The 14,900-nt window shown below is 41.1% G+C and overlaps 1 protein-coding gene across 1 annotated transcript in view; it reads left to right on the top strand.

The window, feature by feature from the left end:
- ZNF804A (zinc finger protein 804A) overlaps positions 1–14,637 on the top strand; it is a 243,360-nt gene extending 228,723 nt beyond the window's left edge. The window contains exon 4 of the mRNA XM_014058311.2: positions 10,640–14,637. Coding sequence (XP_013913786.2) covers positions 10,640–13,889 — 3,250 coding nt within the window. The 3' untranslated portion in view covers positions 13,890–14,637. The remainder of the gene's footprint in view (positions 1–10,639) is intronic.
- The last annotated feature ends 263 nt before the right edge of the window (positions 14,638–14,900 follow it).

Genomic DNA, 14,900 nt, shown 5'->3' with positions numbered 1-14,900 from the left:
TTGAAAGTGCTGCAGCTTTGCCGTCATTATGGAAATATTGAACCTATCACAATCTGGTGGCTATTTTTTCCCCCAGTGATAAAAATGTGATAGGGAAAAATTACACTCCTCTGAAAAACAAGATCCCCCAGCATAGGGAATGCTAGCAAGAAAGAATTGCAACATGAAAATCTAAAGAAAATTCATTTCATAATTTATCCAAATCAAATCCACGATTTTCTATGGTAGGTTTAGCACTTTTCTAAAATCAAAATAGATATGAAATCTAGGTTAACAAGTGTGAGGGTCCATGAATTCTTTATCCTTTTAGTAGTTGCTTTTATTTCCACTGATATGGGTATTGTTTGTGCCATTTCAGAGATATGCCAATGACCAGATGCTTGAATTCCTTTGTTCCTAGGCCCACTTCTAAAGTTCTGCCCTTTTAAATTTTTATAAGGCCTTGTAGAAGTAAAAACAAAATCATTGGCTTATGGAAAAGCAGCATTGCCCGGAAGCAGTAAGTGTTGAGGCAGCACTCCAGTGGAAAAAGTTTCTTTATTATACTAGCAAAATGCAGTAGCCATTCATGCCGGCAGAAATATCCATGCACGAAGAGTCAAAGGGGGAAACAATACAAATTCCATTCCTTTTGTACATGTACATTATATTAATTTTACCCATATAATGTCACAGTCATCAATCAAATGATTGGAACTCATGTTGCAATAGCATAGAACTTCTTTCACCATTTTGAGGCAACTCCCCAATCCCACAGATACCTCTGCTCTGTAGGACAGAAGAAGACTACCATGGAGTTTGGGGGGATCATTTTGTCCAAGCCTTCAGAAAAGCAAAGATTCTCTTCAGCATTTGCCTTCAGGTTACAGTTGGGTCAATAGTTTTAATTAACATAACTCTTGTGTCTTTCACATTCACCGTCTCTGGATCTCCACCGAAGCTAAATTAATAGCAATAGCAATAACACTTAGACTTATATACCACTTTACAGTGCTTTCCAGCCCTCTGTAAGCAGTTTACAGAGTCAGCCTATTGCCCCCAACAATCTGGGTCCTCATTTTACCCACCTTGGAAGGATGGAAGGCTGAGTCAACCTTGAGCCTGGTGAGATTCGATTTGCCAAACTGCTGGCAGCTGGTGATCAGCAGAAGTAACCTTCTTTTAATTGATTATAGTTTTTCTTCTACACATGGCTTTAATTGTGTTAAATGATCTATTTTCCTCCAAATCAGAAAATGTATCAAAGACATTTACATAGTCAGAACCTAAGTCACTAGAACGGGTGATATCCAGGTCCTTCTTTTAACCTAATACACAGCAAAGATCTGACTCACCAAAAATATTTAGCCTCCTAGAGTTCTGCTGAGCAGCTTAAAACCAGGAATTTAGCTGTAGCAAGTTGCAGCCTGGCTTTTATATTATTTCTTTTTCTCTTGCTTCTCAAGCCTTTGTAACCTTTAAATAACTCACAGCTAGAGGGCCATATACAACTCCCCATGCTGTGCTAATGATTGTGTTATACTTAATGGTATATTTATTAATGGGGGTACTTCAGAGAGGGGTGAAGGACAGTGGATCAACTTATGTGTATACATATCTGAAATTGTAAGCTGGATCCCCAGGGTACAGTATACATTTAGACGCTGCTATAAATGTTTTAGAACTGCAGTTAAAGAGTCCTACACGCATCGGAGAAAATGCAAGCCTGGCTGGTAGAGGGTTGCGGTGGCTCTTAAAGCAACTATTCCAAATGACAACAGGGGGGTTCAATGCTCCTATTCTCACAACAATTTTGGCATCTAGTAGGAATGTGTTTAAAGGTCATTTTAAAATTGCTACCCCACCATGCATTAAAAAAAGTAGTTGAAAACATTGGAGAGTGGGCTGCTATGATGCTTCTAATTCAGCTGTGATTGCTTCCTGGGAAATCATCATCCACAGCAAGACTTCTTCTGAAAGGGCTTAGAGAGCCCCCCCATCACAACCTGAGAGGGGGAGAAAACCATAAAGTGGGAAGGAACCATTTACCCATCAAACCCAACTCCATGCTAGGAGCAGAAATCCAAATTAAACATCCATGATAGCTTCTGCTAGAATAGATGCAGTGAAAGGGGGGTGCTACAACCTCTCTAGATAATTGGTTCTATTGCTAAATTCTCTTACCATCGAAAAGTACCCTCCGCTTTCTAATAAGTTAAAGTTTGACTTCCTGCAACTTAAATCTATTATTCCTCATCCTGCATTCCAGAATGAACAGACCTTGACCTTCTGTGAAACATCCTTGCAGATATTTTAAGAACACTGTCAAAGCTTCTCTTACACGACTCAAAGCTCAACATTGCCTTTTCCTTCAAATCATTCTTCATTTATGTTCTACCCTCTATCCATCCGAGTTGGATTGCTATAAGCTGAAGCCAGCTTATCTGAATCTTTATTAAAGTGTGCTGACAAGGATTGGATCCTTATGTTGTGATGAGTCTGACCCATATAGAATCATGCTCCCCATGATTTGGAAATTATATTGAGGCAGCCTAAAGTTACATTAGGAAACTGGTGGCTCAGTGGCTAAGATGCTGAGCTTGTCAATCAGAAGGTCAGCAGTTTGGCAGTTTGAATCCCTAGCGCCCTGTAACGGAATAAGCTCCCATTACTTGTCCCAGCTTCTGCCAACCTAGCAGTTCAAAAGCATGTAAAAATGCAAGTAGAAATATAGGGACCACTTTTGGTAGGAAGGTAATAGCATTCTGTGCACCTTCAGCATTTAGTCATGCCTGCCACATGACCACAGAGACGTCTTTGGATAGCGCTGGCTCTTCGGCTTTGAAACGGAGATGAGCACCACCTTGTAGAGTTGGGAACAACAAGAACCTATGTGCGAGGGAAATCTTTAAAGTTACATTTGCCTTTTGGAAGCCATAAAAAATGGTGAGCAAGTAAAATACCAAGAACCTTTTCACGGATATTCTCCATCATATATTTGCCCAGTTGATACTTTCCCAAAGTGAAGAACTTTTATTTGTCTTGATTATATTCCTCTAATCTATCATGATCAATTAAAACTTTCTGAATTAGTAGATCTCTACCTGTTATTTTAGCTTTCTAATCCAATTATAAACCTTCTGCAAATCTAATGAGTATTTCTTTCACCTCTTTCTCAAACCCACTAATGAAATTGCAAAAGAGCATTGGGTTGAGGACCAAACTATCCCAGTCCTCCTTTTAATAAATCCCATCTATTTGCTCTATTCTAATTGTGAAAATCCTATCTCTAGATCTCAATTATTAAAGTATATTTCTTTCCTGTAATTGTAAAAGTTAATTATGTTCATCATTTTTTAAAAAAAATGTATACAGAAATCCTCATGAATAAGTGTTCTTCCTTATGTTTATGTTACTTTCTTTGAGAGGGTACAAGTCCCCATCCAGTTTATATTGAGGGCACCATTCAAGCTGCTTCTGGGTTGAAAGTATTAACTGTTGACAGAATAACATAAAAACATAATAAGAGTTGAAAGGGACCATGGTGGTCTTCTAGCCCAACCTACTACTTCAGCAGGTGATACTATACCATTCTACACAAGTGGCTGTCCAGTCTTAAAAGTCTCCATTGATGGAGCACCATTATCATTGCATTATCATTGTAATGGGGACACTTGTGGGGCCTCATTTCATGTCCCATCAAAGAATTGGAGTGAATGAAGGGAGCTCATTCTGCTATACAGCAACACTCAGGTCTCGAACATGGGCTTGTTAATCTCCAACCCAGCAGCATGACCATTGGAGCCACCATGCTCCTAGGGTATAAGTCATTATTGGATACAATTTCATCCGAGTTTTTTTCTCCACCCTATGCTCCTGAGGAACTCAACAATATCACTTATTCTGCAACCAAACATTATTGCTATTCCTTTTGAAATGCAATAGTTCCATGACATTAATTTACCATCCAGAAAATACTGATCATGATCCTGGAAACCCACTCTTTCCCATGGACATCATTTTGACAGGCAGTCAATCGTTTTCTATATTCTTCTTTCCTTGTCCAGTCCTCTTTTCACAGATTGAAAAGATGAATGAGAATACCATTTGAGCTCATGAGTTTTGTAGCTTCTGTCCCCTAGTTTCGAAGCTGCCTCTAATTGGTCTTGGCAGTATCATTTCAGATCCAAAAGTCAAATTCAAGACAAATTCTACCTTTCTCTGACACAAAAAGCCTACGGAAAATGCTCAATTGTTATTCTGTCCTTGTAGCTGGCAGATACTGTAATTGGCTCGTTCATTTGCCCAGATAGCTAGTAGTTAAATGTAGACTGGAATCACAGTGCATTTTCCATAAAAGATGGTTACATTAGACCAAATGAAAGATTCAACAACTATATAGGGGCTCAGTTCTCCAGGAAACAGAATTTTTGCATGGAAAGAAATGTGACCTAATTAATGAGGTTGAGTGGAATACTTGAATATTTTTGCAGCAGACTTCTCTGTGTGGTAAAAGTTTTATTAGATCCATGTTGTTATATTTCTTTTTTTGAAATTGTAATTGTCTTTTCCACAATAAATATTAATGCATATTATTTATATCAAAATCCCTCAAGCCACCACAGTAAACAGCATGGGTTCTTGGTGAGGAATGTAGAATGCTACTAAAGCTAGCATAAAATGTCAAGCAGTTGTATACATTGATCTGTGTTCAAGAATCTTTGGTAATGTTTAATGCTGGGGTAATCTTAAAAGTTAAAGAAATTAAGAGGAAAAAAACGTTAGAGAATGGTTCCTATATGCAGCTTTTATCTAACAAAAATTCCGATGTTGATCAGGGTTTTAAAGTCAATCATCAGTGGACAATTACCCAGATCCATAGCTCAAGAAGGCTTTAAGTGGGATCCTCTTAGCTATTGGTACTCCTCAATCTGACTAGTGTCCCTAGGAATCATAAGGGAAAGAAAAGCAAGGTGCAATCCATTCACTCTCATTCAATGTCCTTTTCTACAATTTATTGGCGCCTAGGTTGTGTGGAGTATGGTTCTAAGAATTCTAGTTCATTATGAGTTATCTTAATATATTTGCAGACCATCAAAATAGGAAATGCTGGCTAAGTGCAGGCAGTGAAGAGCTGAGGTGGCGCAGTGGTTAGAGTGCAGTACTGCAGCCACTTCAGCTGACTGTTAGCTGCAGTTCAGCAGTTCAAATCTCACCAGCTCAGGGTTGACTCAGCCTTCCATCCTTCCGAGGTGGGTAAAATGAGGACCCAGACTGTGGGGCGATATGCTGACTCTGTAAATCGCTTAGAGAGGGCTGAAAGCCCTATGAAGCGGTATATAAGTCTAACTGCTATTGCTATTGCTTTTGCTAGTTACAGATATTGCTCTTGGAGGAAAAGGACAAGTCAGTGGAAGAAGGGAATAGAAAGGAGGAAGAGATGATCCAGGGGTGGACTGCTACGGGTTTGCCCTGGTTCGGGAAAGTTAATAGTTAATGTTAATGTTATGGCCATAGTTAATGTTATGGCCAGTTCAGAGAACCTCCAAATCCTACTCCTGGCTGGCCCCTCTGACTCCACCACACCTCTGTCAGGATTCACGGGCCCTGCACTTACCTCATGTCCAAAACGGGCTGTGTGGAGGCTCAGGGAGGGGGAAAACGAACCTCCCCAAAGGCCTCCAGAGCCCAGGGGAGGCAGTTTTCACTCCCAGAGGCTCGGGAAAAGCCTCCAGAGCCTGGGGAAGGTGAAAATGCCACCCACTGTGGTGCACTAGGCCAGCAACAGGGCAGAGAACCTATTGCTGACATTTTTGAAGCCCACCCGTGAGGTGATCCCAATGAGAGAAGTGATAGCCATTGAAAACATCTTTGCTCAAAAATGTCCAGGTTCTGGAAACTACTTCTGGGCAGAGAAATACTTCTGCATTTCTTTTAATTTTTTTTAATTTTTATTTTATACACATAAGCACATTAACAGAACACATAAACACGTTAACAAAAATAACCACATAACTTTAAAACAGCATAGGAACAATAAGTTCCATCGTATATCATACAGCAGTTCCGAATCGGTTTCTTTGCAGTTAGTGTTTTCCTTTCTATACATTTCTATCTTGCGTTCATAATCTCGTTATTCATTATCCATTTTTATATACATTTCTTTATTTATTTATACTTAGCTACTTATGATCAAGTATTATTTACCTATATTGTGCTTTATATTTTTATTGTCATCTATTCTCTTACATGCAGTTATAGGTATACATTCACATAGTTATTCTTTTTCTTTGCCATTCTTATATTATTATTATTCCATTTAAAAGGATATAAGGTATAATTTGGAATGTATTGTTTACCATCCTTCACACCTGCTATGACACCACCTTATTTTCTCTTTCTTTTCTTTTCTCCCTTCCTTCTCTACTTCCTTCCTTCCTCCTCTCCTTCCCCTTCTTCCTTCCCTTACTTCTCCCCTACTCCTACCCTCTGTCTTCTCCTTCCTACCCTCTCTCCTTCTCTTTTTCTCTCTTCCTCCCTCCTCTCCTTCTCCTTCTCTCCCTCCCACTCACCTCTCCTTACTTCTGCATTTATTTTTACCACTTTTTATGCCATCACAACAAAAGGCTTAGACATTATTACAAAAGGGGAGAGAATTTCAATAAATATGGGGCCGAGATGGAATTCTCACAGGTAACATATGGTAATTTTACAGTTGCATTCATACCACTTTCTGTCATTTCCAAGGGAAAATGTCCTAAGGGAATTCCTCCCATTGAGATTTCTCAGTGGCAGTGCTGCTGTTATTGGAAAGGGGGATATATATCCTTGAAAAATCATTGGTGGAACTTTTTTTTTCCCTTGGAGGAATTGTCCACTTAGCCAGCATTATTTGATGGGGAATTCAGAACCACAACAAGTGAAGAGGAAGTGAAATAGGAGCAGGGGGATCTTAGAAGACAGCTGGCGAGCCTATGAAACTGATTTGTTGCATTAAATGAGAGTTGTTTAGCTAATGGAACGAAGCTGTATGTTTCAATTTGGGTGAATGGGTTGTGCGTTGCTTGCTTGCTTGCCAGGCATATGGTCTGAGGATGATGGGCTTATGGTTGCAGCAGATTCAGTGATCATATGGTCTAAAGTTGATTGGAGCAGTAGAAATGCAGACACCACATTGGTTTGTGATTGGTGTGCAGATTGCATGGTGACTTGCCTGCCTGGTATGAAGGTTGTGAAATTCTGTCTAGTTAAGCTGTTTGATAGTGTTGGGGAAGACTGTGTGTGACACCAAGATGCTACTGACATAATCTATGTTGGCACCAATAATATTAGGAAACGAAGTTAGCCAACTCAGGAAACCAAATTCACATCGAAGCCCAAGATCATTAGGAATAGAACTGAAAATAAAGTGCCGAAACTGCAATGCTACCTATGGTGCCTTTGCATCTGTTTGGTTCTGGTTAAAACACTTGGAAAAAAATAAAATAGAATTGTGGAAAATGGACAAAAGAGCAACCAAAAGGAAAAGAGGACCCAAATACTTTCTGTATAAGAAAAGGCTAGTGTGTTTCGGACTCCTTCACTTGGAGAAACAGTGATAGATAAGAGAAATGGTTAATATGGATTGAATCATGCAAAGCCTGGGAAAAAAGGATTAGGAAAAAAAAACTTTTCTCCTTCTTTCTAAACACAAGAGGCAGGTGCCATCCAATGAAGGAGACTGAAAATAGATACAAGAAAACATCTCTTAGAACAAATACCATATTTTTTGGAGTATAAGACACATCTTTCCCCCCAAAAAAACAGGCTGAAAAACTGGGTGCGTCTTATACACTGAATACAACATTTTTGGCTTCCTGAAATCCCACCCTGCACATCCTGTTTTTCGCAAAAAAATGATGCACAGAGGCTTTGGGAGGCCTGCAAAGTGCTCTCAGGGGCCAGGGAGGGCAAAAATGAGCTAAAATGGACCCATTTTTCATTTTAAAAAATGGGGGTGTTTTGCCCTCCCAAGCTCCCAGGAGCACTCTGCAGGCCTCCCAAACCCACTGCATGCCCTATTTTTGTGAAAAATGGGCATATTTTTCACCTTCCAAACCCACCACAATTCATGTTTTTCTCTCTGGCAACTCTGCATGGATTTGGGAGGCCTGCAGAGTGCTCCTGGCCTGGGAGGGCAAAAATGAGTGAAAATGGGCCCTTTTTTTCATAAAAATGGGAGTGTTTTTGCCCTCCCAAGCTCCCAGGAGCACTCTACAGGTCTCCCAAACCCTCTGCATGCCCCATTTTTTGCCAAAAGGGCCCATTTTGTGAAAAACAAGTCCATTTTTTTGCTCATTTTTGCCTTCCCCAGCCCCCAGGAGCACTCTACAGGCTTTCCAAACCCTCTGCATGTCCTATTTTTGCCAGTTTTACATCGTGAGGGAAGACGCAGGAGCCATGGTTAAGAACAAGCTGTTTATTCAAGACATAGATGACAGCGATTCAAACTTCCCTGTAACGGCCAGGGTATTTATACAAACCCAGAGCAACTGTCAAAATTACCAACCAATCAGGGGCTGGTAACTGGCTAGCAACAGGCTATGCTGCGTCCCAGCCAATCAGGGTGCAGCACAGGCTGTTGCTGGCCTTTCTAAAACTATTTGCATATTCAACAGCCAAAACGGGCATATTTTTCACCTTCCCCCCCCCAAGTCATGTTTTTGCCCTCTCCGGCCCCCAGGAGTACTTTGCAAGCCTCCCAAACTCTGCATGGATTTGGGAGGCCTGAAGAGTGCTCCTGGGGGACAGAGAGGGCAAAACCTTATTTTAAAAATTTACCTCTTCAAAATCTTGGTGTGTCTTATACTCTGGTGGGTCTTATAGTCCAAAAGATACAGTAATTTGTGGAAATCATTTCAACCCTGCAGAGGGATGGCCAATTAAAAGGGGATTGGATAAATTCATGGAGGATAGATTCCTAATTGCTCATTAATCTTGAAGTCTCAGGGTTATTTGAGGCTGAAAGAAACCTCACTTCCAAATACCAGCGCAGGGAGACAATGATGGCAGAGAGGTAGGATTCCATCTCCAACTTGAAAGCAGCATCAAATAAGCCCCTTTGAGAAACAAAATTCTGAATAAATGGCCTGTTTGGCCTGTCACAGCAGGGCTGCTCTTATGTTCTTATCCACTGCTCTGTCCCCAGCTTCTTTGTCTACAAAAGTTGAAAAGCAATTTGTGCTCAGTTGTATGAAGAATTAACGCTGCTGGTGACAAAAGTTATAAATTGCTAGTAAATATTCCGTCAAAGTCTAAGAAAGTTTGGATATAACTCTGTCTTTAGAATTTTTTTTAAAAAATTCAATATAGGTAATCCTCCACTTATGACCACAACTGAGACTGGAATTTCCATCACCAAGTGATGCAGTCATAAAATGTGATGTTACTTAGCAGCGGCAGCCCGCCCACTCCCCATTGCTATCATTAAGCAGATTCCATAGGTCATTAACAGAGGACTCATGCTAAGTCAAGCCATTTGAGGCTTAGTCCCTTCCAGCCTCAAACTAAGATAAGTTAAGGGATTGCCTCTGACTGCATCCACCCACACATTTCCCCTCCCCTTCTGTGCCCTTTTGACTGTCTGAATCTTTATTTGCAGAGAGGCAACCAATCTCAGAATTGCACTTCTTGTGGCTTATGGGCTTCTTGGCATGCCACGGCTCTGAGGTTTGGCAAGAAGGCCATAAGCTGCAGCATAGCACAAAGCTGCAGCTGCCTGTAGAAGCCTCAGCCCCCCCACCCCAGCCATGCAAGGGATTGCAAAGCCACCATGCCCTGGGAGGTCCCAACAGCACAGCCCAAAGCCATAGCAGCGCCAACAGCGTGGAGGATAGGTGCAGCATCGCAGGAAGAACAAATAACATAGTGCGAAGCCACAAAACCCCAGGAAACTCTAACTGCATGGTGCAAACAGCAGCCCAACTGCCCACACTTCCCTATGCCCCAAGACCCCTGACACCCCACATTCCACCCTTCTCCAATTTTTTTCTTGTTCCTGCTGTTGCCTTTGTTGCTCCTGCCCTGGTGGTTGCTGAGCACATGAGGCCATCTTATCCAGGTTTCATGAGGAATCCATCATATGCAACCTTGGGAAGAAAGCTTCATGCGGTCAACAGTTGCCCAACAAAGTGTCAGTTCAGGCATGCTTGGTCAATAGCAGGAGCAAGAAGATAGCAGGAGCAAGAAGATAGAAATGATCAACTAGGGTGGCAGGGATGGCAGAGTACAGGAGGTTGAAAAGGCATAGATGAGGGGGACATAGGTAGTGTGTTAAAATGCCCCTCTGGTCCTAAGTGCAAGTAGGCTGCCAAGGACCCGATTTTTAGTTATGTCACTATGGGGGTGCTGCAACAGCTATAACTTTAGCAATCAATCTTTATTCAGCTCTACCATCCTTTCACACAGTCATTGAACAAATGGTTGTAAATCAAGAATTACCTATATATGAATACAGTTTTTGACTCTAAATTGTCAGGATTGTGTTGGCTTTTTTTAAAAAAAAAAACCTTTACATTGCAAAAGAAAACATTATTGCTGCATTGCTAGTTGAGCATTTCTGATGCATTTGAATTCAGTATGATTTCCACTGACAGAAAAGTTTTGTTTTGTTTTGTTTCAGTGCTCCGGGAAGTGGTCCCATGTTCAGATCCACCACGGTTATGGTCCGAGATAATTTTAATGAAATTCCTCAATGCGGTCTCATTGACTCTGCCAAAAAGGAGCAAGACTTCAACTTTGCCCTGCTGCACAGTTCGAAGACTGCTAGCAATGTTTCATCTGTTGCACCACTGATTCCTGAAACTCCGGCTAACAGTGGACCAGACATTAAACTTGGAGATCAAGTTCAGGGATTCCATGGACATAAAGTAGGGTTTTCTTTTGCATTTCCAAAAAAAGCATCCATCAAACTAGAATCATCAGCTGCTGCTTTCTATGAATATAATGATGAAACATCAGCTGAACATGGACTTAGTCGAAGAAGCCGGTTTGTTCCTGGGCCGGGGAATCTTCCAGTCTCATCAGCAGAAGACATAGCCTTGTGTTTTGATGAGAAACCTAGTTCCATTATTCCACTGATGGAGAAACATGATGTTGACGATACAGAATCAACTCCAGCACAAGATTCAAATGGACCACCCACTGAAGGGAATGGGATACAGCATTTCCCAGAATTGAGACACCCTGTTTCTCATTTAAAAGGGCCTGGATTTGTTGATTCGGACAGCTGTGGCACTGAGGTAGATTCTGCAGCATTACCTGATGAAATGCTAACCAAAGGAGCTTTGGTGAGCCAAACCCTACCTGTGGAAGGCAACAGTAATGAATCCACAGGAAATGAATGTGTAGTTCTACCTGTGAATGAAGAACATTTATCACAGCACAATACCCAAGAAGAAAATGATTCAAACATTAGCAAAGATTCAGTCACTTCTGAAATTGAAATTAAAAAATGCACACCTGATGGACCAATTCCAACTAATTCTGAAGGGGAAATTAGAACTATGCCTAATAAACAAATCCCATCAAAAAGGCTTTGTGAGCCATTTGTTCCTGTACTTAACAAGCATGGATACACCATCCTTCAGTGGCCATGTGAAATGTTACTTTACACAAACACAGAGCCATCTATTTCATACAGTTGTAACCCTTTATGTTTTGACTTCCGGTCATCAAAATCAAGTGAATCCCTGGAAAAAAATAAACAGCCACCAAATATTCCTAATTCAACCCCGAAGGTTGAGTCTAGCCAGGATTCTGACTGCAATCATCCAAATGAATCTCTTTCAGAGAATAGTGTTTGTGCAGCTGTGGCACCAATTTCTTCAACAGAGAGCTGTAATCTTGAGAAAAAACAAGATGAATTACCCTTAGATCCTTCACAGTCAACTGGGAAAAATGAAACACTTCAAAACATTCTCAAGTCTGCCGATGAACAAGAAAGCAAAGGCTGGAACAAAAGGAGACATGAAAAAAGATTTTATAGGAATAGGAAAAGGAAAAGGAGGAGAAAGCAGTGCTATCACCATTATGAGGACATGACTGAGCTCACTGCTAAAATTTCTCCAGTAGCCGACCAGCAAAATAACTTTATTGAAATGGATAAACATCAGAAGCTTCACAGTACCTTGGAACAAGACATACATGAAAGTCAGTTAGGAGATTCAGTTTTGGAACAATTAGAGGAAACAGACAAAATTCCTGAGAAGGAGGACAATGACTATCCTAGAACTATATCTATAATTACACATGTCCATAGGAATCAAAGTCCCCAGACAATTTGCAACACAAATGACAATAGGAACTGTTGCATTAATTCTAACCATTTATGGACAAAGAGCAAACCAATCTCTTACAGACAATCAAATAAAGCGGGATCTAATTCTGGAAGCTGCAATTCAGTGTATTCTAGACCATTTTGTAATTGGACTACCACAAGACAATGCAGTAGCCCAGACCATAAACATTTAAGCCATTATCCGGATAAAAAATGCACAAATCAGTCACAACCCATAAAAAGAGCCTACAATTCTGTCATTGATGAACCAGAAAGATCCCACAGGAAGCGAAGATACCATACCCACTCTTATTCTTCAGATGAAAGTTCAGCAGCACAAACATGTTTTTCAGAGGAGAATGTCAGGCAGCTAAGCAAACTAGAAGTCGCTTGTAAGCCGAAACGGAAACGGAGGAGAAAAAGAATCAGGATTCATGATATATTTATAGAGAGGAGACCAGAAAAGAATATTGGGGTTAGTTCACCAACAGAAGTTGTGAAGTTTGAGGATTCCCCCAATACTTTAACTGAAGAAAATCCAGAGCAAACGAGTTCCCATTCCAGTACAGATTATGCAAAAAGCATAGAAAACAAAATGCAGCCAGTCGGAAGTCAAACAGATTCACCATCGGACCATCTAGTTTCATCAGAAAATATCCAAGACTCAAGCTGTTCCATCTCGGAGCCTACTCCTTGCCTGGAAGAATCCACACTTTCTGTTTCTCCTGTGATTGAACATAGCATTTCAGCAACAGGGAAATCCAAGGATATGCCGGAAGGACAAAAACAGCAAAATGAGAATGCCCCTGAAATCCAGGCTCCCCTTAAAACGTCCACCTTTGAAAGAAATCCAAACCAATCTCCCCCTAAAGGCTTTCTGTGTCCTAATGAAGTTGCTGAGGCTGCACCACAGGAGAAGCGAAACCCATCGGCCAACGAGTGGCTGAGGTACACCCCAGATATATTGAACAGTATGCCTCCTTTGCACTTGAAGGAAACTCACATGAACAGCCATGCTTTCTTAACCACAGAACAGATCCTGGCTCCGTTCACCTTCCCTGAACATGCTCTGCTCTTGCCCAATGAAAACCATGACAAATTCAAGGACCTGCAGCTGGAGGCCTACCACCAGATCATCCAGCAAAACATGCTGGCGAGTAAGATGAAGCTGACCTTTCCTCCAGCTGGACTCCAACCTTCCGGTGCTCCTCTCCCGCCCCTCCCCTTGCAACAGCAGCCTCTCTGTTCTACTTCTGTCACCATGATCCACCACACTGTTCTTCAGCAGCATGCGGCGGCGGCGGCCGCTGCCGCCGCTGCCGCCACAGCAAGTACGTTTAAGGTCCTTCAGCCTCACCAACAATTTCTTTCCCAGGTCCCAGCTCTTTCGCGAGTTCCTTTACCTCATTTGTCCCTCGGGCCGAGGCTATGCCCTACAGGCCACACAGCCATGGTTGGGCCACACCAAGTGCCAGTCATCCCAGCATCGATTCTCCACTCAAGCCATTTGGCTTTTCCTCCTTTGCCGCACACTCTGTTTCCATCCCTCCTGTCCCCTCACCCTGCTGTCATTCCATTGCAGCCCCTCTTTTAGAACCCTCTGAACAGTTTAAATAAAAGAGGAAGTCTTAACATTGAAGGAACACCAAGAGTGTTGATCCAAATCCAGGAGAAATCCCTCTACGAGTAGCCTGAACCTGGAAGGTTATTGAAGCCTCTGGACTGGGAATTTATTTGCTATTGGGTTAACAATGCAAATATTGATGTGTAAAGTGCAGATTCATAATAAAGTTAAAGCACTGAATAGTCTTTATGTAGATATAGATATAAATGTATGTATGTATGTATGAAGATCATGATTTAAAATATGTTAACATGTATATAAACTATATTTATAGTACTGTAAGTTATGTTGTAAAGTATGCACCTTGTTTTTTTAAATATATTTGTGTATTTGCACCTAAGTAATGTTTAGACAAAGCCGATGCACTATGTTTTGTACAACATTCCTTATAAACATAAATATAGTGAGAAAATTTCTCCTGCAATAATCTTCATTTGTTATGAATTTAAATTTGTGTGCTTTTTTTTTTTAAAGCATTGACTCTCAGCCTTACATATACTTTTTTCTACCATTTAAATAGTAGTTTCCTCCAATTTTGGATAATCAAAGTTCCAAGCGTACTGTGATTTATCATTAAGGCCAGGAAGTAAAATCCTTAAGGGGAGCAATGTTATTGAACAGAAGACAAAGGGTAATTGATCTGATTGTATTAGCAACTTGATGTTGTGGATTGAGACAATATTGCCCAATTTGTGGTATGCCTGAGTGGCTAATTTGGAAAAAATATCTAGAGGAAAGCAGGAGAGACGAGAGAGAGAGAGGGAGGGAGAGAGGGAGAGGGAGAGGGAGGGAGAGAGAGGGAGAGAGAGAGAGGGAGAGAGAGAGAGGGAGAGAGAGAGAGGGAGAGAGAGAGATCTTTGTACACAGAATTATTCCAAAATCCAGTTCTAGTCAAGCTGTTACTTCTCTGATTTTTCTAACTCTTCTTTGGCATGGTTGTTTAAAAAAATCTCCAAAGCCAGAATGAGAGATCAAATAATC

The sequence above is a fragment of the Thamnophis sirtalis genome, unplaced genomic scaffold, assembly GCF_051295495.1.
Source record: "Thamnophis sirtalis isolate CommonGarterSnake01/CBP01778 unplaced genomic scaffold, rThaSir2_p1.2 scaffold_1, whole genome shotgun sequence".
Classification (NCBI taxonomy): domain Eukaryota; kingdom Metazoa; phylum Chordata; class Lepidosauria; order Squamata; family Natricidae; genus Thamnophis; species Thamnophis sirtalis.
The sequence above is the reverse complement of the archived record's forward strand: the minus strand, read 5'-3'. Positions and strand labels throughout refer to the sequence as shown.